Genomic DNA, 19,669 nt, shown 5'->3' on the forward strand with positions numbered 1-19,669 from the left:
TATTTTTTTGAGGGTATCCATTTCAAATAATGGTAATAATTARTCATTGCCAGCTCTCAAAATTCTTATGAGCACAAGTAATTATTTTTGTTCAGTTTGTAGATTAAGACTTTGATCAGAGACAGCAAAGCTTCACTTCAGTGTAGGTCAAATTCTAGGTCCATTGCAACTCAAAAAAGCCCCCAACAAAACAAGCCCCAACACACTACCCCTAATCCTAAAGCATGGAGTTCCTCTTCTCTCACGGAAATACACTGTCAGAAAGCAACTCGTGTTAGAATTTATTTTTCCTGTATAGAAAAATGTGTAACAATGAACTAATGGGATGAGAAGAATGAACTGTATCTTAAATATCATTATAGATTACACTGTACAAGATTCACTCATCTATGCAACTTGCAAACATGGAATTTTAGTTTCTCTGTGCRTATGTTGATGAATACACTGGTATTTTTTATTTTTAGCTGGGATGTAGAATTTAAGTCATGAATTTAACTGTTCTACTTAGCAGGGAACTTGTATTCTTCCTAACTTCACCCCAGTGAAAGGACATATGTTAAGGGCATTTCGGGTTTGTCACTTGTGCTTTTCTCCTATCAGGAAAGCCCAAGAGGAGATGATTTCAGAGCTCAGGCAACAGAAGTTCTACTTGGAAACACAAGCTGGAAAATTGGAGGCCCAGAATCGAAAATTAGAAGAACAATTGGAAAAGATGAGTCACCAAGATCACACTGACAAGAACCGCCTGCTGGAGCTGGAGACACGGCTCAGAGAGGTGAAAACATGGATCTRATCCCTCCCAACAAACTTTCTTAAATTTATCTCATTTTGTCTGTTATATGAGAACTAGAATTAACTTGTACTGGTATTTGAAAGTGTATTAGTTTAGTTTAGTCTAACAGTACTTTTTTCCCTAGTAATTAAAAAAAAATTACTTATTAAAAGGAGATAAATATAAGTATTAAGGACTTGTCATCCTGAATCTGAGCTTTTAYATAATCTTACTTTCTCACAATTCTATATATATGTTTGTTTGTACAATGCCCTTATAATATTGTCTGAGTAGAGAATAAAAGCTCAGCTGTGTACAATGACCAGACAGATAACCTGTAGCCTTAGGGTCTCCAGCTTAGAAGGTGAAGGGCACAACAGAATTGCTGTAAGAAAACAGGAGACCTGCTGCTTCATGCACCATTTTCAGAGTTTTCTGGAAAGAAAACCTAACAGTAATATGGAAATATACTTTTAAAGGTTTGTGAACTGTGCTTCATGTTTAATTTTGTATCAACTAGTTTAGAACTGCAAATTCTTCTCCAGTCTCAGTCCACTTATTTTCAGCTAAGGCTGAAATCTTAGGATGTTGGACAACCAACCTGTCCTTTGGCCAGAAGCTGACTGAGGTTTCTGACAGCCTTGTCACACATCTCCAGCACAACAGGCAGATTCCCTTGGGATAGCAGGGAACCTGAAGAAGGTGCTAAGGTTTGGAATTGATTCTGAGCACTGAGATCTGTTCTAGTTGTTCATTTCTTATCCATGGAGTGGTGTGTTTGTCCCTGCGTGTGCTGCAAGAAAACCTTCATCAGAAGCYGTTCAGGTAAACCCAGAGTCAGATGAGCTGGTGGGTTTCTTTGAAAGGAATCTGAAAGGAAAATAAAACATGAAAGCCAATTGCAAAATGCATGTCATATATGCCTAGAGATTCCCAAATAAAGATCCTTAGAGACTCTTAGTTTCAGTGAAGGAAGTTCACCAAAAACTACTCCAACTTTTTATGYTGGTGTTTGACATGTTAGAGTAACAGCTGGAACTATTCTTGCGCCCTTGTATCAAAATGCCAGGTTGCTTTTAGCCTTTTTCCAAGCACACCAGTAGATTTTAGACAGTAGACAAAGCTGTGTCCTTGATTTCTCAGTGCCTTAAGCAATCAGGATGTGATTTTGGGAGCAGATGTGGCAATGGCATCTTAAAGTGTGCTCTGAAATGAGACTTCATTGCCTGTCTTTGTTAGTAACTTACATTCGGATGCTACTTTACCTTTCTTCAGGTCAGTCTAGAGCATGAAGAACAAAAGCTGGAGCTCAAAAGGCAGCTGACAGAGCTGCAGCTGACCCTGCAGGAGAGGGAATCCCAGATCACTGGGCTGCAGGCTGCACGGACAGCCCTGGAGAACCAGCTCCGTGAGGCCAAGACCGAGCTGGAGGAGACGACAGCTGAGGCAGAGGAGGAGATTCAAGCCCTCACGGTGAGCTCTGAAATTTGTGCTGTGAGCTGCAGATACACACTAGAATGATGTAGGTGCATGTTTCATAAAGAGGTTAAAAGGAATTTATATGATTTAATTTTTAATTTGCAGAAATGGATATGAATTGTGCCTTGTGTTGATACAGGTGTGAATGGCTAAAATGTTACATTTTACCTTTACCCGTATGAATACTTCCTAGTAATGGTTCATTGCTGCCAAAACTGACTGATGGCTTTTAGCATCCTTTTTACTTTTGTTTTGAGGTAAAAGTTGCATCTGAAATTGGTATTGTTAGGAATTTAATTCTGTGATTTACTTATTTAAATAGTAGCTTATGAGTTTGAAAGTATTTGATAGTCATAAATGTTTTGAAGATTTTTCTTTTTCTGTCAGTTACCCTGCTTTGAGGATACTTATTCAGGGGAAAAAAGGCCCCACCAAATTCCTAGGGAGAGTGCTCTTAGCACAAAATTTTATTCAAATGCTTGTTTCATTAAAAATTGTCACGTGTGTCTTGCAGTCTGGTGAGGTGTGTGAGTGACAGAAAGGAAAACAGTTCAAGTCCTGCGACCCTCTTCCACCCCAACCCCCTGTAAATGGAGTTCTAGATTATATGCTGCTGGTTGCTGTCTTTGAGCACAAAAATATRCTTTCAAACTGTTTGAATCTAAGAAATATTTCCTTCACAAAAGATTCTTAGGTTGCAGGAGAAGTTTGACCTGCTACCAGCTAAACCCCCTTGAGGAGCAGCCTTTAATGACCTTCAAAACCTGTGATTTGGAAGTGTTGAAAATGTACATCCTCATGCTCCAGCAGCATTTAATCAAAGAACTGTTTGGAACACTGCTGCCATTGCTGGTTTTTGGAAGGGGAGGTGGGCTCAGCTGACATGGGTGCTGATGCTTTGGGGAGATGAATGGCAGAACCATTCCCTTAGTTCTAAAGTGGGCAGAGGCTGGGCAAGGGCAGCAGCAGCATCGAGGCCTAAGAATAACTGAATCGAAATGGCATTGGGTTCCTTTTTGCTCAGAATTGAGGCAGTCCTTTCCCAGCTGAAAGCTTTGCATAACCACCAATATCCCTGCCAGGGAGCTGGCAATGCGCTTGAGATCTTTACCAGCAGTGAAACAGATGAATATTCATGACCTGTGTTCACTCAGCTATTGCTCCAGTTCATGRGGCAAACTGGTAGTGCTGGACCAGCTGCTGTGACAGAGTCCAGCTCAGTGGGCTTGGGACTATTCCCATCATGGAGATTTTTACATTMTTTTTTTATTTCTCACGTTGCCTGTTGGGGTAAGATAGCATTTTAGCTCTCATATCTGACTTCTGCTGAACAGTTTTTTCCTGTTTAGTCTCTTGGCTCTAAGGAAAATGTTCTGAATGAAGAAAGGTGCCTGGATGTGCTTGTGCGCTAACCTTTCATTGGTTAAGTTTTCAGATAGCACATGACATTAGTCACTTATTAAATYACTTTGGATTTTGAGAGAGGCCATGAGGCTGAAACAAGAACTTTTTGCTTTGTCATGCTTTGCTTATAAATTAGGGGATAAAATGGTGCATGCAATACTGCATTCTTTAAAATGGGTGTTTGAACTTTTCTGTACTTTGGATGCTATCTTCCAAATAATTGATTATTATGTTTTATCACTGTTTTTTTTAGAGAGGCTTGGGCTTAAATGGGACTTTATGATAGGATTCAGGTAGATTGGCAGAGCTGTTTCGGATAGCTTGCATAATACATCATTATAGTTTTTCTTTGCAAGCATTAAATTGTATGCAGTATTTATTTTCTGTGATGCACGAATCTGGATATGAAAGTAAAACCACCTCAAATTAAAATGTCAAGAATGTAAAAACTTAACATGGGATCTTCTAGTGACCATTTCAGATGGAACCTGTTACAAATTCCATTCTTGAGCTTGTACATTTTCTTAAAGCAGTTTAGAGTTGGGAGCATAAGTGTATTTTGATTAAGTAGGATGTAACTTTTGCTAATCAGTTCTTTGCCACTGCAAAGTGCTTTCATAGCCTGCAACATCTGCCTTCCAAACTTTGCTTGCTGGTAGATTGTTCTGCAGTTTGTTTAGCAACAGCTGTTGGATTCGAATTCTAATGTATGAAAAATTGATGATTAACTTCTTACCTCCTTTAGGCACATAGAGATGAAATCCAGCGTAAATTTGAAGCCCTTCGTAATAGCTGCACAGTGAGTATTAAATACRGATCATTGAATTATTTTGAAATTAAGGATAATGAAACAAACAATTTCCTTATTTAATCCTTGATGGCATTAGTTCCTAATGTGGACTTCTGGCTTCGAGGTGCTAGTAGGAGCTGGATGGATTGGATTTGATTTCTTTTAGGTTTCAGGTMAACCTCAATTTTGAGGTTTTAGTCTGATCATGAAATTGTCACTATTCTTCTTTTCCGAGAAGAAATTAAATTAAAATATCTCATTGCAGTGCAGCTAATAAGAATGGTGTARCAGCTGCAGAAAATGACTGTAGGTGAAGATCTTTTCTGCTCACAAGAAGAAAAGATCTACCTGTCCAAATCTTGAGCTGCRTTGTAGATCTAGWCCAGARTGGGTTTTAAGGAGGATWTTAACWGTTAGAGGAGACAAGAAATKTTAATGTTCCAAATAATACATTGAYRTACAGCAGAGAGAACTCCAGGATCTACATTTTCACCTTCTATTGCTTGAGATCTTTGACATGTTTTCAGATTCATTTCCTCAGTCCAGGACAGATGTCCAAGGGCTTTGTYTATCCACAGGGATTCTTGCAGTTTAACACTATCTTCACCCTTGTTTCTGGTGTTTGATGGAGAGCATCTGTCCTCCAATGACATGAATTACACAAATGTTGGATAAGGACCACAGTCCCTGGGTCAGCAGGGATTGTAAATTATTCTGGGCTTTTTCTCTCTACCCCACACTGCTAGCAAGGACTTTTTATCTAGATTGATTCCCTGCTTCCAGTGATTTCCTCAAATGCAATTTTTGTGTTGTAGAAGTAAGTATCTAATGTATAAGTTTTCATCTTTTAAAATATCTTTTGACCATGAGAGTCATTCTGTTTTCCTCACTTACTCTTTAGCACTAAGCAAGGGGGGTTTTCTGGTCATAAAATATCCAGGTATGAAGATGTGAGGAAGCAGAGCTTTCCAGAGTGTCTTAACCTCTGTCTAAAATAAATGCTACACAAGAAATTTCACTTGCTTTTCCCTTCCTCATTTTCTTAGATTGAACCTTCAGCTTTCTATGTGTCATTGTGTATCTTCCGTCCAGAGCTATCTTCTTTTGCTCTGTATCCTGCCCTTCACTCAGAGTGACAGCTTTCTGTGATCTCCATGCAGGCAAAAACCAGATGTGGGAACTCTGTGGCTTCTGTTCACTGCAGGGTCAGCTGCCTCRCAGAGCTGTAACTCCTTATCCAGTGACACTTCAGCTCTGAGTGTGGGGAACAAGCTCCAGCAGTGAAGAGTGACCCATAACACTTCCAGAATGTCAAGAGCTTCAAAGRACTTGTAAAAGTGTTGTGCATTGTRAGGCCCTGCAGTGGGATAAGWGGGATCAGACATCCTCATCAATAAGAAATTAATTAAATAGTTCCTAAATGAATAATACATGCTCATCATAGATTCTCTTTCCAGCCCAGGAGAATGCATGTATAATTTAATTGACCATGGACAGATACTTTCATGTTGTGTGTTATGACTGGTCCTGGCTGTCCATCCTGCTTGAGGAGTGAGAAAATCAGGCCAATCTTCTGTTGCCAGTGAGGGTCAAGAAATGCTAATTACAGTGCTTTCACCAGATGTTTCAACCTCATTTTTTTCTGATGGTACCACTGTGATGCAGGCTGTGCCTTTTGGTGACCATGTGATTCCACTTGAAGGTGATTAGAATTTACAGTCCTTTTAAAATCCAACAACACTTCAAGGGAATAATTGTAATATGCTGTTACTTATTCAGCATGATRAAGGGTGGGTTTATTCTTTCAGCARRTTCTCAAGAGGGAWCCTTTTTAAGCTGACACAAACTCCTTGAACTAGTCTGGCAAACTTTGGTAGGGRATTACTTTTTATTTGATCTTATTGAGAAGCCCCAAACAACGTAAGAATTATGAAAATAAGATTAGACAGGAAAAAAATATTGAAAGATTGAATTACTTCAGTACTTTTGTGGTCTTCAAAAGATAAATAAAAACACTTAATCTGCTTTGGTATTTTTCCTATTYCTCTAGCTTCACAAAGGTCAAAGCTTCTGTTTGTAGAGAAGGCTGTGTCTGCTTTCCTTGTATCTGCATTGCATACTTGTTCTTCCTTTCATTGAGGTCTCTGATCAAGAAGGCATTTTTAGGTTCTCCTATTTCATGCTTTCTGTCACTCACTTGAGCAAGAAATAATAGGATATGTAATTACAACAAAAATTTTATATTGTTTTCTATTTTAACTTACGGTACCTTCTGCACATACAGTCATATTTTATCACAACATCCTCACAGTGATAGCTCATCCAGCAAATCTGTCGAGGGAGAACTAGTTCCCTCCATTTATTCTATCAAATATTTGGTCCATTGAGTGTTAAAAGTATTTTCCAGGCAATCAGAAAGAGATCTAGATAAAAAAGGCATTCTTAAATAGGAAAATGTACACACTTGTCAGTTGTCTCCAGATGCCTCTGAATTATGGCTTGTTCTCAGATCACCAACATGTTTAAAGATACAACTAAGTTATCTAAATAATAATAGAATTGTTTCCAAAAGAAAACTTCCTATWAGCAGGCAGTAAAGTCTTTAAATATTTAGCAGAAAAGAGTCCTATAAWATCTTTACACTCAGCTTAGTAAAATACTAAAGAACCACCACCCGAATCTTCTAGTTTTTTCAGGTACAGGCTGTTGATTTTGCTCTAGCAATGAGAATGGCATTTCTTGTCACTAGTTGGATACTGCATTTCCATTTATTCAAGTTTTCTCCAATAAAACAAAGTTTTCTTCCCTTCTTGAGTTTCTTTTGTCATCACCTTGCGTTCTAATCTTAAACATTAACTGGCTTGATCTGCACTTGTGCAAGAGATTGGATATTGAGGCATTAAATCTGGGAGCCATCAGACGTGTGTAATTTTAGCCATGTGTGAATTCCTGCTGAATTCAGTCTAAGWTCCTGATTCCACATTGGCTCRATGAGTTGGCATGCAAGAATAATCYGTGTTCTTSTGAGCTCCAAAATAATACCTAAAGATGTTACTGTGATACTAAATTGTGTTTTAGAGTAAAAGGATCTTGCCCRCAGTGACATGGCTAATACCCAGGCAAAAACTTTTATATGGCTTTGTTAATTTTTTTTTTTTAAGTAAAATTGCTGTTGGGTGGAAGGGGTTATCCCTGATTGTCATTTCATAGAAAATATGAAAATATGATGGCCAGATACCAGTTACAGGCAGAAACAGAACTTTGTAGTTTTTGTAGCCTGGCAAAAAATTGGAGACTTCTAAGTTGTTGCTGTGAGAGAGGTCAATGAGACCTTCACTGTGGACAACATCACTCACCATCATCATTTGAGGACGAGGCAGCTCATCTTCTTGGACYTAGGACAGAGGGATGCAGGGTCTGTGTGTTTGAATCCTGGGATGGGGTGGGAAGGAGAGGAATGCAGTTTGGGCAGTGTCCTACTACTCTGCAGCTCCTCGTRTCCCTTAAGATAAGCCATGATGGGTTTTTGGAGACTGAGACCCATGTTTTGAGGTGTGTTTCAAGGTACAGATGTCTGACAATGGAGAGGGGAGGAAGGTGAGGGATTCAYTGTTATGTATTGATCAAACAGGTAGAGAGATACAATCCCTCCTCACCCCAGTCCTTTAGGGTCTGGTCCTCTGCTCCCTTACAATGTTGGGATTTCTCTGCCTGAAAATCTTTGTCTCAGATCCAAATGAGAGAAGGCAAAGGGAGTCTGATGCCTGCTCTTACTTCTTCCTCACAATAATTTGGGGCTGAGAGACAGCTTTTTCTTGTTTCCTATTTACTTCTGACAGGTCACTTTCTGGTAGAGATTAGTGGAGATGGGGACGAGTGGAAATGGAGAGAGCAAAACTATTAGTCTGGAATGACATTAAACTCCAAATAACACACTGCTGATAGCATCCCAAAACAGTTTCCCTTGCTGTGTCCCAGCATTTTTCTGCGTGGTTGTTGATGGCATCTGAGAACWGAGACACCTTTATGAAGAAATGGGGTGTGGAGGAGTTTGCAAGCTGCAGTTAGTTGTAAATAAATAAAACTCCTTAATTTTCCATTTTCCTCAATATTGTGCCTATGGTTTTGGTATGTGGAGCATACATATTGAAATGAGCACATTTTGTCTGATACGTAAACCAAATCATTATGGCCCTGACTGTTTATTGCTCTGATATTTGATTTGATCCATGTCTGGAGAGGTTTGTAGGACCAGGGGAAAAAGCTGTGAATCTGCCCAGTCYCACTAGAGAAACACTTTGCTTTCYTCAGACTGTTCCGTGGGGAGGGAATTGTGCTGGATATGGTCCCCTCTGCTGAGGAGCTGCTGTGCTTGGATTGCTCTGCAGTATTTAAAAATGAGATACAGTTCTCTACATCAGGATAAAGATAAGCTGTGTGCTTAGATGTGGTGTGCAGTGAGCAATCTGTGTAGTTAGATGATATCTCTGTTTTATGGATTAGTTGTGATGAAGATGTGCATAAATAGAAAATTCCAGTTGCTCTGTGAGTGGTGATGCAGTGGCACAGATACTGTGACTGTCCAGATTGTCTAGAATTGCTTTTCCAAACTTTCAAGTGTTTGGTTAATTTATCAACTTAAAATGTGAAGATTTTTCTAAATATATTATGGGTTTCTAAAGGATGTAATAGCATTTTCTTACTGACTTTCYTTTAATATACTTCACATTTAACTCCAGAATTGCCCAGGGTCGGTTGTTGGAGATTTTTTGGTTTTTTGTTGGTTTTTTTTATTTTGCCTGGGGATTTCCTTAACTGAAAAAAAAATATCTAAAAATATTAATTCTTTCTGGGTTCAGGATTCTGGCATAGGTTGTATGTATGTATGTATGGCTAAGACAACATTTCCAATAAAATGTGGGTTTTTTTTGATCTGTGTTTTCTTTTTTGTTGATCCCCAGGACAGGTGTTTGTATCACACCACATCCCTTTTTCCTGTGTCAGTAACACCCATTATTCTTTAGGCTTTCTAGTATTAATAAACTCTCTAACCCTGCTGGGTTATACATAGCTGTAGCTAGCTATTAGATGTGTTAACAAATTTCCCCTTTCCACATGAAAAATGGGAGATTGTGCCGAGAAGAATAAATTTTCTCTTGTTAAAAAAAAATTAAATCTATCAATCCATATAGATTGCATTATATGGGTTATAATATATTTGGAATTTAAGCCAAGGCTTTTTGGAATTGTCAGCAAATACACTATTAGAAGATATTCAAGGAAAGRGATCATGTCACATCTTCTGGAACCCTTCTTTCTTAGCTGCTTTGTTATTTGTCTGAAGTTTTCCAGAAATATCCTACTAGATAAAATGTAGCAATGAAATWTAAAATGATCTGGTTTAATTTTAGTTGTATTCTGGGAAAGAAGTCAAAATCTCAGAACACAGAATAAARGAAAATGGGAGCTTAACTTCCAGCCCTTAAGGAATAAAATCAACTTGAAATACAGCCAGTTTTAATAATTAATTAAGTAGTTGGACATATTAACTCTGCATATCACTTTATCCATTTTGAGCTTTTCCCATCTCTGCTTCCTTGTATTTCAAAACTAGTTTAATATTTTTAAAATAGAAATTACTTGTRCTAGTATATAAGATAGACGCGGAAGAAACCATGAATGTATAAAATATKTCTTGAAACTGCCTAGATACACGGTGTGGTTTAAACATAAAATTTAAAAAAGTGGAAGAAAAATTGAGTTTCTTATGCAGCAGTTAGTAGAGATCTCAGCTGTTCTAAGAGCGGTAGGTAAAACACTGTAAAAACAAATGATCTTTTGCTCCTTTTTGTTGGTATAAATACATACCCTAGTYCTTATTTCTGTAGCAATTTAAGCACGAACATGTCCTTACAACACAGGCTGCCCCCTCTGAAAGCTTGATGCAAACAATGCAGAATAAAATGTGTATTTTGAATAGGGCAGTAAGAGTGCTCCAAAACAAGCACATGATCAGATTGCTTTAGAAATGTTGTGTTTTGAAGTGTGAATCATCTTGATTTGACCCTGAGCATATGGGTGGCAGGAACTCCCCTTCACCCAGCAAGGAGTAATGGCTGTTGGACTTTTTCTGCTCACAGTTTAAAAACCAAACACTGTTAATTTGGATCTAGGAGAGCCATGGTAAAAGGCTGCCAAAATATGCATTACAGATTCTTCAAAAAGAAATGGTTGTCATCTTTCCAGAGAGCTGAGAAGAGCYGTGTGCTCTATCCTCTACTGCTTTAGATATTTAAGTCCTTAGCTTGTGTAAGAAATTGGAACATTTGAATTTGAATGTGTGGCCAACTGTGCTCTGAGATTTTATTTTTTACCATTTAATGAAGTATCTTATTAACTTTTCTTTGACATCCAGGCAAAAGAGCCTCTAGAACATATTTTCAAGAGKTGAATGTGAATTGTATAGAATTTACCACTTTCTGAAATTCCTTTTATTAAGCTGATCTCTTGGATTATACTGAGGTTTCTTTCTTTTCTATTGCAATGTTGGTTTTGAGTTAGGAGGAGGTACATGTTCATTCACCCAGTGTTCAGGCCTTTCATTCATAAAAACCAACTGTGAAAATGGCCCTCTGTTGTTTATACTTGTCTTTAAACTGGAGGGGATTATGTTTTAAACCATTTTAGTGTAATGCTGCTCTGATTAAATAAATGGATGCTTTGCCCACTTCGGCAAAGGCCTTGTTGAGTTGTTGCTTTTCACTGATTTTCTGTGTTATGTTACCACACTGGTTTCTTCCCTCATGTGTCCCACGATGCCATCCATCCACAATCCATAATTTTTGATAGAATGTATTTCTTAACATTTTCCTGCCTTTCCTGGTTGACACYAGTGTTACAGATAATAATATAACCAATTCCCAGGGATATCCATCAGGTTGTACTGCCTCCACTGCACCTCTTGCTGTGTTTTCTTCAATACCACWCTTTGAAAGCCTTTCTGAGATTAATTAGTCCCATTGCACTTAGGGSAGATGGAGGCAAAAAAAGGAAAAGTGGCTTGGCAAAAGGTCACTGTAAGTCAGCAGCAGAGCTGAGAATTCAGCCAGAACTCCTGGCTCCCTATCCAGTGCTTCAGCTATGACAGGTCTCTCAAATAATAAATTTCGTTGCAGCATATTTATACTCTGAACCAGATTGAAAAAAAAAAACAAGCTATTTTCTCTAAGACACAAAAAACTACTTCTAATCCAACTACATTTCTATGCACAAACTATAATACTGCATTTGTAAAATTAGAAAAAATGTAAAATCTTGGCAATAAATGATTCTGCATGAGAACACTTTTCCAAATATATGTGYTCACTCACATTTAATTTATTTTTCTTTCTAGGTGATCTCGGATTTGGAAGAGCAGCTGAACCAGCTCACTGAAGACAATGCAGAGCTGAACAACCAGAATTTCTTCCTGTCCAAACAACTTGATGAGGCCTCGGGGGCCAACGATGAGGTTGTCCAGTTGCGGAGTGAAGTCGATCATCTCCGCCGAGAGATCACCGAGAGGGAGATGCAGCTGACCAGCCAGAAACAAGTAAGGCTCTCAAAGTCTGGGYCAGGAGATGGTTTTGGGAGCTGGCAAAAATTCCTTTTACATCTGGAAACTCATAAGAAATGATTACATTGATGGGTAGCAGCATTTAAGCCTTCCTTCCCAGAGCAGTTGAGAGAATTGAAATTTTTTTGTATTTTCCATCGTGTTTTTACACAATTTTATTTAGAAATTTTCCACTCTCAGGGTACTGTCATTTGAAATTACCCACTTTAATTTTGTGACCCTGGAAATATGAAAATGTTCGTAATGAGATCGCCCTGACATTATCGGCRATCACAAGTGAATGTACGGGAGCCTTGAAATAAATGGGTTGTGATTTCCCAGCTCCTGTGTGCTGCCAATTTGCATGTACTGTAATTGAAATGGTAAGGCTGAAGCTGAAAGTGCACGCTTGATGTGGGATGTGAGAATTGATAGGAGGATTTATTTTTAGACTATGGAGGCCTTGAAGACAACATGTACGATGCTGGAAGAGCAAGTAATGGACTTGGAGGCCCTGAATGATGAACTCCTGGAGAAAGAGCGCCAGTGGGAAGCATGGAGAAATGTTCTAGGGGATGAGAAGTCCCAGTTTGAATGTCGAGTTAGAGAGTTGCAGAGGATGCTGGATACTGAGAAACAGAGCAGGTCTCTCTCCCTTCCTTCCCTTTTATGAACTTTTATGAAAATGCTCTATAGAAGTTAGTACAAAAATTATATTTAGCATAGGATATGGGAGTTGGAGCTAAATATAARATCTTGTGAGGTAGTTCTAAAAATGGTTTATTAGTTAATAGTCATCACTGATATTGTTCCTTTTGTTTCTTGGCAAGTGAACGATTCAAGGGGAGTGGTATTTATCACCGTAATTTATAAAATGTCTTGATTTATTATCTTCTATTTTATTATATGGAACAATGATCTTTGCTCCTGACTGTTCCTGTGGGGTCTTGAAATTTTTAAGGCTGTARTTCTAGCAGGGGTTATATAATATAAAAGTGTTGCAGCAAACAGTCTGGCTTTCTAAAGTAACATCTTGGATTTGAGGCAATCCCTGAAAGATATTGATGCCACTGCCTGCTAGGGAGAGGTCAAGCCCTGAAAGGAGTTAGGTAACATTATTTCCCGTTTTAATGCAGAGTGAGAGCAGATCAGCGTATTACCGAGTCTCGCCAGGTGGTAGAACTGGCTGTCAAGGAACACAAGGCAGAGATTCTGGCCCTGCAGCAAGCACTCAAGGAACAAAAACTCAAAGCAGAGAGYCTTTCTGATAAGGTAAGTAACTTTCAATCCTAGGTTTTCATAATTAGATGAAATACTTTTCCAGTTATAGTATGTTTGGAAATGTGGCCTTGAGCAGCTTTTGTCAAGATACTTTAGAGACAAACTAAAAAGACCGGAGGGCATAGAATAGAATTCTGTCTTCAAGCCAAAGACTTCAGATTTTCTTTGAAAAAGACTAAAGCAGACAGCAGCCTATGAGGCTGGAATGAAGTCCTTCAATAAGTTGGTATCTGCATTTGAACAAGCCAAAATGTCATTTGGTTGGCTTTTCCCCAGCAACCAAAGGCTAGCTGTATCATTTTTCTTTAGTGTGTGCTTGTGAAGTTGGATTTTGAGACTGTGGAACATTATTTATTAATGTTCATTGTTACTCTGACCCTCTTGCCCAGCTCAATGACCTGGAGAAGAAGCATGCCATGCTGGAGATGAACGCCCGCAGTTTACAGCAGAAGCTTGAGACAGAAAGGGAGCTCAAGCAGAGGCTTCTGGAGGAGGTAACCTTGGAGATTCATGTTAGAACTTCAGAAGGTTCCACATCTTGAGGAGGGGAGGTTGTRTGAATAAGAGTTACACATCCATCCTTCTTCTATCTAACTGGGGAGATTCATCAAGTTGGGGGAGTTGTTTTTACTTAAAACTTTGCAGAGTCTGTGGCCACGTTGAGGAGCAGTAAAAGTAAGCTGCTCCTTGGGGCAGGTGAGCTGGAAGCCAAGGGGGACAGCATGCCAGGCAAGGAGAGGACCTTGCAGCCAGCAGGCTCAGTCCTGCTATACATGAACAAGAGGAGCAGGGCAGGTTTGGTGAATGTACCAGGGATCATTATAGAAGCCTTTAGCCACAAGGCACATCCTGGGGCAGGTCTGCAAGGCCAGCTCTGTGCCCAGGCACAGCTCTGAACCAGGCCAAGTGACAGGGCCAGAGCTTAAAACCAACTCTGTAACCAACACGCAGAGGGTGCACACCTGGGGGCCACAGGTGAGGCTTCTCACAGCCCCTTTCATCATTAATTCAGGTCACAGGAGCTGGCTCTAAGGTCACACCTGCACCATATCAGGGAGTCATTGAATGCAGGCAGCCACTTCTTGTGGTGGGGGAAGAGGCTCCAGAGGAGGATTTCAGGGATTATGGACAATTAGGGCAATTAGAGCCTTCTGGTGTTCTTGGGGTACTGACAGGTTACCCACTCCTTTATGCATCTCCAGGAAAGATTTCTGGCTCTTGCTTTGTAACATATGAGCGTTCATGGTTTTCCCACTCAGGGACTTTCTTGTCAAGAAAGTRTAAATCCTAAAATAATTACAAGTGTTTTGTCATGTGCCCTGTTCTGGTGTTAATTGGAGACAAAATGTAAACAGTTGCCTATTATTTTCCTTAACTCATATGACTATGACTGTCCTGCTTTATAGTAAAGATTATTGTTTTAATTTTGGTTTTTTTACAAAGTTGTGAGATGGCTTCTGGTGRTTGTATAGAGAGCTTGAAAAAATTGTGTTGCCACAGATAAATATAAATACACAGAAATATTTGTTTAGTCCTAATGCATTCTGAAAGGAATCTTCTAGAATATTGTAAATTTCCAGCTTTTGAAGAACTGTGTGTTTACTTATAAGCTCTGCAATGATGATTATTTTACAAGGAGGGACAACATTAAATGTCATAAATTAGCTTTTACCTACTAACAAAAAGACAACAAATCCAAAACTGGAAAACAAACTGGCCTTTGTTTTCCTTTCAACAGCAGGCAAAGCTGCAGCAGCAAATGGATCTGCAGAAGAATCACATCTTCCGCCTGACTCAAGGGCTGCAGGAGGCTCTGGACCGAGCAGATCTTCTGAAGACTGAAAGAAGTGACCTGGAATATCAGCTGGAAAACATTCAGGTGAGGGTGAGGGAGTAGGGCAGCCMTCTGCCTTATTCCCTGTGAGACTTTAAGATGTGATTTACAGTTTCCTTGTGACACTTTCCTTACAGTATTTTTTAGCTCTGTTTTGATATCAAGTTATCTGTTTGTGTCTTCTGTTAAGATTAAATTTCTTACATCTATATGTGATTCACAGGTTCTCTATTCCCATGAAAAAGTGAAAATGGAGGGCACTATTTCTCAGCAAACTAAACTCATTGATTTCCTGCAGGCAAAGATGGACCAACCAGCAAAAAAGAAAAAGGTGGGTGAAGAAGGTTTGAGAGGCATGGAATTAAATGGTTTTGTAATTAGTTATGTGCTGTGTATTCTTAATATTCTGTTTTATCTTTCTTTGTGTAACAAAATGTTGTCCTCATTTAAAACCATTCTGAGTTGCTGAGCACAAACTTTACCAGGCAGAATGCATTCTTTGTTGCTTTTCTGGTATTTTGTTATTCCTACAACACTTAGATCACAACCCAGTAGCTATACCTCATTGAGGCGTAGGAATACAGAATTTGAAGCATGGTTTGTTTTTTTTTTTAATGGTAAGTATGTGTATGTGTATGAAGTTATCGTGTATCCACAGTATCCTGTAGTCACAGCATAGAACTGATCAGTCAGGCGATGTGACTCGTGTCACATCTCTGTCATAAGCTGTTCTGTCATTTTGAATGAAGTAATTYAATTTTAACCACGTATTTTGAGATCCTCTGTTTAGATGCTTTCGGAAACTCCAGGTGTGAGTACTAACAGGTAATGTACGTCCCTCTTTCAATTAATCCATATCTCGACATTTTCTCTCCAGTGCCAATATAAACTAAAAGTCCATCCTTTACGCATRACAGAATTGCCATTAGGCCCTCTGGCCGGACTGCCACTAGCTAGTGTCACTTTGCCTAGTTTAAGCCATCTCTTGCTAGGAGTTAGGAGTTGTCTGTGTGTTTCTGTTGCTAGGGCCTGTTTAGTCGGCGGAAAGAGGACCCTTCTTTACCCACACAGGTTCCCCTGCAATACAATGAGCTGAAAGTGGCACTGGAGAAGGAGAAGGCTCGTTCTGCTGAGCTGGAGGAGGCTCTACAGAAAACACGCATTGAACTCAGATCTGCTCGTGAAGAAGGTAGGGGTTAACAGAAAAGGTGATCTGGAAGGAGGCACACGTTTTTGGTCTGAGAACGTGCCTTTAACTGTGTGCCACTCAAGCAATAATTTGTTGTTTAATTATTACTGCTGCTGTGAAGTTACAATAAGGCCACACTTTGTYCTGCGGGCTGTAACTGCTGACCGGTCACACACAGAACCCTGCTAGGAACCAGCGTGCCACGTTGGACATGTTAACCAGTGGCATTTGTCTTGTCTGTAGCTGCTCATCGGAAAATATCCGACCACCCTCACCCCTCCACCCCGGCCACAGCCAGGCAGCAGATCATCATGTCTGCCATAGTCCGCTCCCCAGAGCACCAGCCCACGCCCATCAGTCTGCTGGCTCCACCCTCCAGCCGCAGGAAGGAATCCTCCACACCAGAGGGTAGGCTCCTGCTCACCTCTTGCTGCTATTTTTCCATCTATGTCAATGCCATCTCTTTATTTTTTTTTTTTTGTCCCTTGCAGAGTACAGCCGGCGCCTGAAAGAGCGGATGCACCACAACATCCCCCATCGCTTCAACGTGGGGCTGAACATGAGGGCGACCAAGTGCGCCGTGTGCCTGGACACTGTGCACTTCGGCAGGCAGGCCTCCAAATGTCTGGGTAAGGGCAAAACAGCACAGCTCAGGGGAGAGAAGGGCATCAGCCATCTAGAGCACACAAAGAAAYGACCAAATATGAAGGCTCTGAAACTACTTAGTGCAAACATTCTACATCAGAAAACATCTGATAGTTTGGAGTGGAAGGGGGATTGTGGAGAAGCTGGGATTTATGTGTTAGAGGTTGAGGCAGCTGTGTCATGATTTTATTTTTTGTCTTTTAACAGAAGTTTTTTCCCTGTCCTCTTGTCAGAATGCCAGGTGATGTGTCACCCAAAATGCTCAACTTGCTTGCCAGCTACTTGTGGGCTGCCAGCAGAATATGCCACGCACTTCTCGGAAGCGTTCTGCCGGGATAAGATGAATTCCCCTGGCCTGCAGCTGAAGGAGCCAAGCACCAGTCTGCGTCTTGAAGGGTGGATGAAAGTGCCAAGGTATAAACAGGAATCTTGGTGCCATATCAAGTGCTGAATGTTTGGAACAGTTCCTAATATTATTCTGGCTCTTACAGTTACATAATTGGTACAGGGCATTACAGTTACCACCACTACAATTACAACTGCTGCCACTGAAATTTCTCTTTCATAGGAGTTGCATGCTTGCTTTGTGGAGAATCTAACTGAAAAATCTAACATGGCTTTGTGCTTATTTTCCTCAGGAATAATAAACGTGGGCAACAGGGCTGGGACCGGAAATATATTGTCCTGGAAGGCACCAAAGTGCTCATTTATGATGCMGAAGCAAGAGAAGGTAACTTATTGTTTCTAGGAAGATCATATTTTTTAATTTTCAAGTATTGTTTGGTGAGTTGAGAGGCTTACAGATTATTASTGTTTGCTATGGCTGTACCAAATTTAGCTAAATATTCAGTAATAAGGCAACATAATTGTTTCTCTAGGTCCTTAACCATTTTATTAGCATGTCATAATAATCCAGCTGTGAAAACATTGTGTGCATCTACTTCATATTTCTGTCACAGTTATTTCCTTGCTATCTGTTTGTTCATTCCTAACCTGTCTCTCCATTCTCCTGCAGCTGGACAGAGGCCTCTGGAAGAATTTGAGCTCTGCCTTCCTGATGGTGATGTAACTGTTCATGGAGCTGTAGGAGCTACTGAGCTTACCAATACAGCAAAGACAGGTGAGAATCTTACGTAGATCAGGTCAAATGGATTTCATCAGGCTTGCCATCAGTTAGCCTTGTTTGGCTGAACAGAATTTTCTCCCTCGAGCTTTCATTCTGTAACGCTGTAATTTACCTCCATCTGAATTAGGGGAATAGCTCAGCACTTCAGATCTAGTTACATCCAGGCTGTTGCTTCTGTCGTGGTAAAACTGTGGTTAATATAGTCATCAATCCAAATGGAAGTAAATCCTAAGAGATTTGTAGCATAAACCCTCGGTTTATTTMAATTTCTTCTCTATTAACTGTGATGTGTCATAACTGCTGCCACCATTGTGCTCTGACCAGAAAGCCATTAACTTAGAAATGCTGTGGGGTATATACAGTCTCTTATTATGAACAAATGTTGATGTGTTGATTTGTATGTACTGAATAGAACTGATGGATAAGATTCTGTATGTCTTGACTGTTACATTAAAGGATTCAGACTGTTAAAAACAAAGGTTTCCATAACCAATTTTTACAGATTTTTCTTAATCAGTACAGGGAAAACTGTAGTTAAGTGGCTGGTTTTGGTTTGGGTTTCTTTTTCTTTTCCACAATGAAATTTCTTTCTCTTTTGAATAAAAGGCAAKAAATTATTTTTGTTTAGTAAAGACAGCATTGGATATGCATACATCCAGCTAATATTTAGGTGTAAGTGGCTAGCCTGTGCAGGACCTTTAAAGGAGAAACCAGTGTGTAAATTGCCATGGTAACACATCATGATAAATACAACTTCTCTCCAATGAGGCTGAAAAGGTGTTGATTTTAAGTCCACTGACAATATTCCAAAAACTAATCTAAGTCTTATTCTATCTATACAACATCTCAGATGTGCCATATATCCTAAAATTGGAGTCTCATCCACACACCACTTGCTGGCCTGGTAGAACACTCTACCTGTTAGCACCCAGCTTCCCTGACAAACAGCGCTGGGTCACAGCACTGGAATCAATAGTGGCAGGTGGGAGAGTTTCCAGAGAAAAAGCTGAGGCTGATGCTGTGAGTATAAAAGTTTCATTTAATAATAAAATATTCTGGGAGGGAGCAGAGTTTTGAAAAGTATTTTTGCGGTGTTTGACATACTGAGATTTAACTTGAAGGTAAGTTATTGCTTCTGCCTTATGATATGAGCACCAGGAGCCAGTTCATTGTGAGACTGATGCTGTGAATTACAGTATCCTGCTTTAGACTCGGGGAATGCAGTGAGAGGATCCCAAAATATCTCTGTAATTCCGGCAGAGGAAGGAAGAGCAGTTAGGACGTGGTTTGAATACAGTCTTATAACGTGCCACATGGAATGAGCAGACCTTAAAAGAAGCAAAAACTCCCTCCCCTCCCATTCTTAGAGAGTCAGAAGTTTTATGTTTCTTGTTGGGGGAAGTGTGTGTGTGTGCTTTTTAGTTTAAGTTTTATTYCTGATAAGAATAAGAGGTTAGACAGATTTGCTTAGCTTTTGGATAGCCTTTCTCACATTGTTACACTGATAACTCTGTTTTCTGATAAAGCAAGATTGGATTCTATAGAATGTTAGCTA

At 39.7% G+C, this 19,669-nt stretch overlaps 1 protein-coding gene across 6 annotated transcripts in view; it reads left to right on the forward strand.

Annotated features, from left to right (window-relative positions):
• The window catches only part of CIT (citron rho-interacting serine/threonine kinase), a 69,174-nt gene that overhangs the window by 38,194 nt on the left and 11,311 nt on the right, over nucleotides 1–19,669 (forward strand). For 2 of the 6 annotated variants that reach the window (XM_057374184.1, XM_057374185.1), the window contains exons 22-37: nucleotides 601–775; nucleotides 2,048–2,245; nucleotides 4,401–4,454; nucleotides 11,839–12,036; nucleotides 12,491–12,684; nucleotides 13,176–13,311; nucleotides 13,710–13,814; nucleotides 15,059–15,199; nucleotides 15,378–15,485; nucleotides 16,181–16,343; nucleotides 16,587–16,751; nucleotides 16,835–16,972; nucleotides 17,222–17,402; nucleotides 17,627–17,718; nucleotides 18,004–18,108; nucleotides 18,965–19,134. In XM_057374184.1, coding sequence (XP_057230167.1) covers nucleotides 601–775; nucleotides 2,048–2,245; nucleotides 4,401–4,454; nucleotides 11,839–12,036; nucleotides 12,491–12,684; nucleotides 13,176–13,311; nucleotides 13,710–13,814; nucleotides 15,059–15,199; nucleotides 15,378–15,485; nucleotides 16,181–16,343; nucleotides 16,587–16,751; nucleotides 16,835–16,972; nucleotides 17,222–17,402; nucleotides 17,627–17,718; nucleotides 18,004–18,108; nucleotides 18,965–19,134 — 2,323 coding nt within the window. The remainder of the gene's footprint in view (nucleotides 1–600; nucleotides 776–2,047; nucleotides 2,246–4,400; nucleotides 4,455–11,838; nucleotides 12,037–12,490; nucleotides 12,685–13,175; nucleotides 13,312–13,709; nucleotides 13,815–15,058; nucleotides 15,200–15,377; nucleotides 15,486–16,180; nucleotides 16,344–16,586; nucleotides 16,752–16,834; nucleotides 16,973–17,221; nucleotides 17,403–17,626; nucleotides 17,719–18,003; nucleotides 18,109–18,964; nucleotides 19,135–19,669) is intronic. The other 4 variants (XM_057374186.1, XM_057374187.1, XM_057374189.1 and 1 more) reach the window with 3 other exon arrangements.

The sequence above is a fragment of the Malurus melanocephalus genome, unplaced genomic scaffold, assembly GCF_030028575.1.
Source record: "Malurus melanocephalus ecotype Western Australia unplaced genomic scaffold, MMel_1.1 scaffold_219, whole genome shotgun sequence".
Classification (NCBI taxonomy): Eukaryota; Metazoa; Chordata; class Aves; order Passeriformes; family Maluridae; genus Malurus; species Malurus melanocephalus.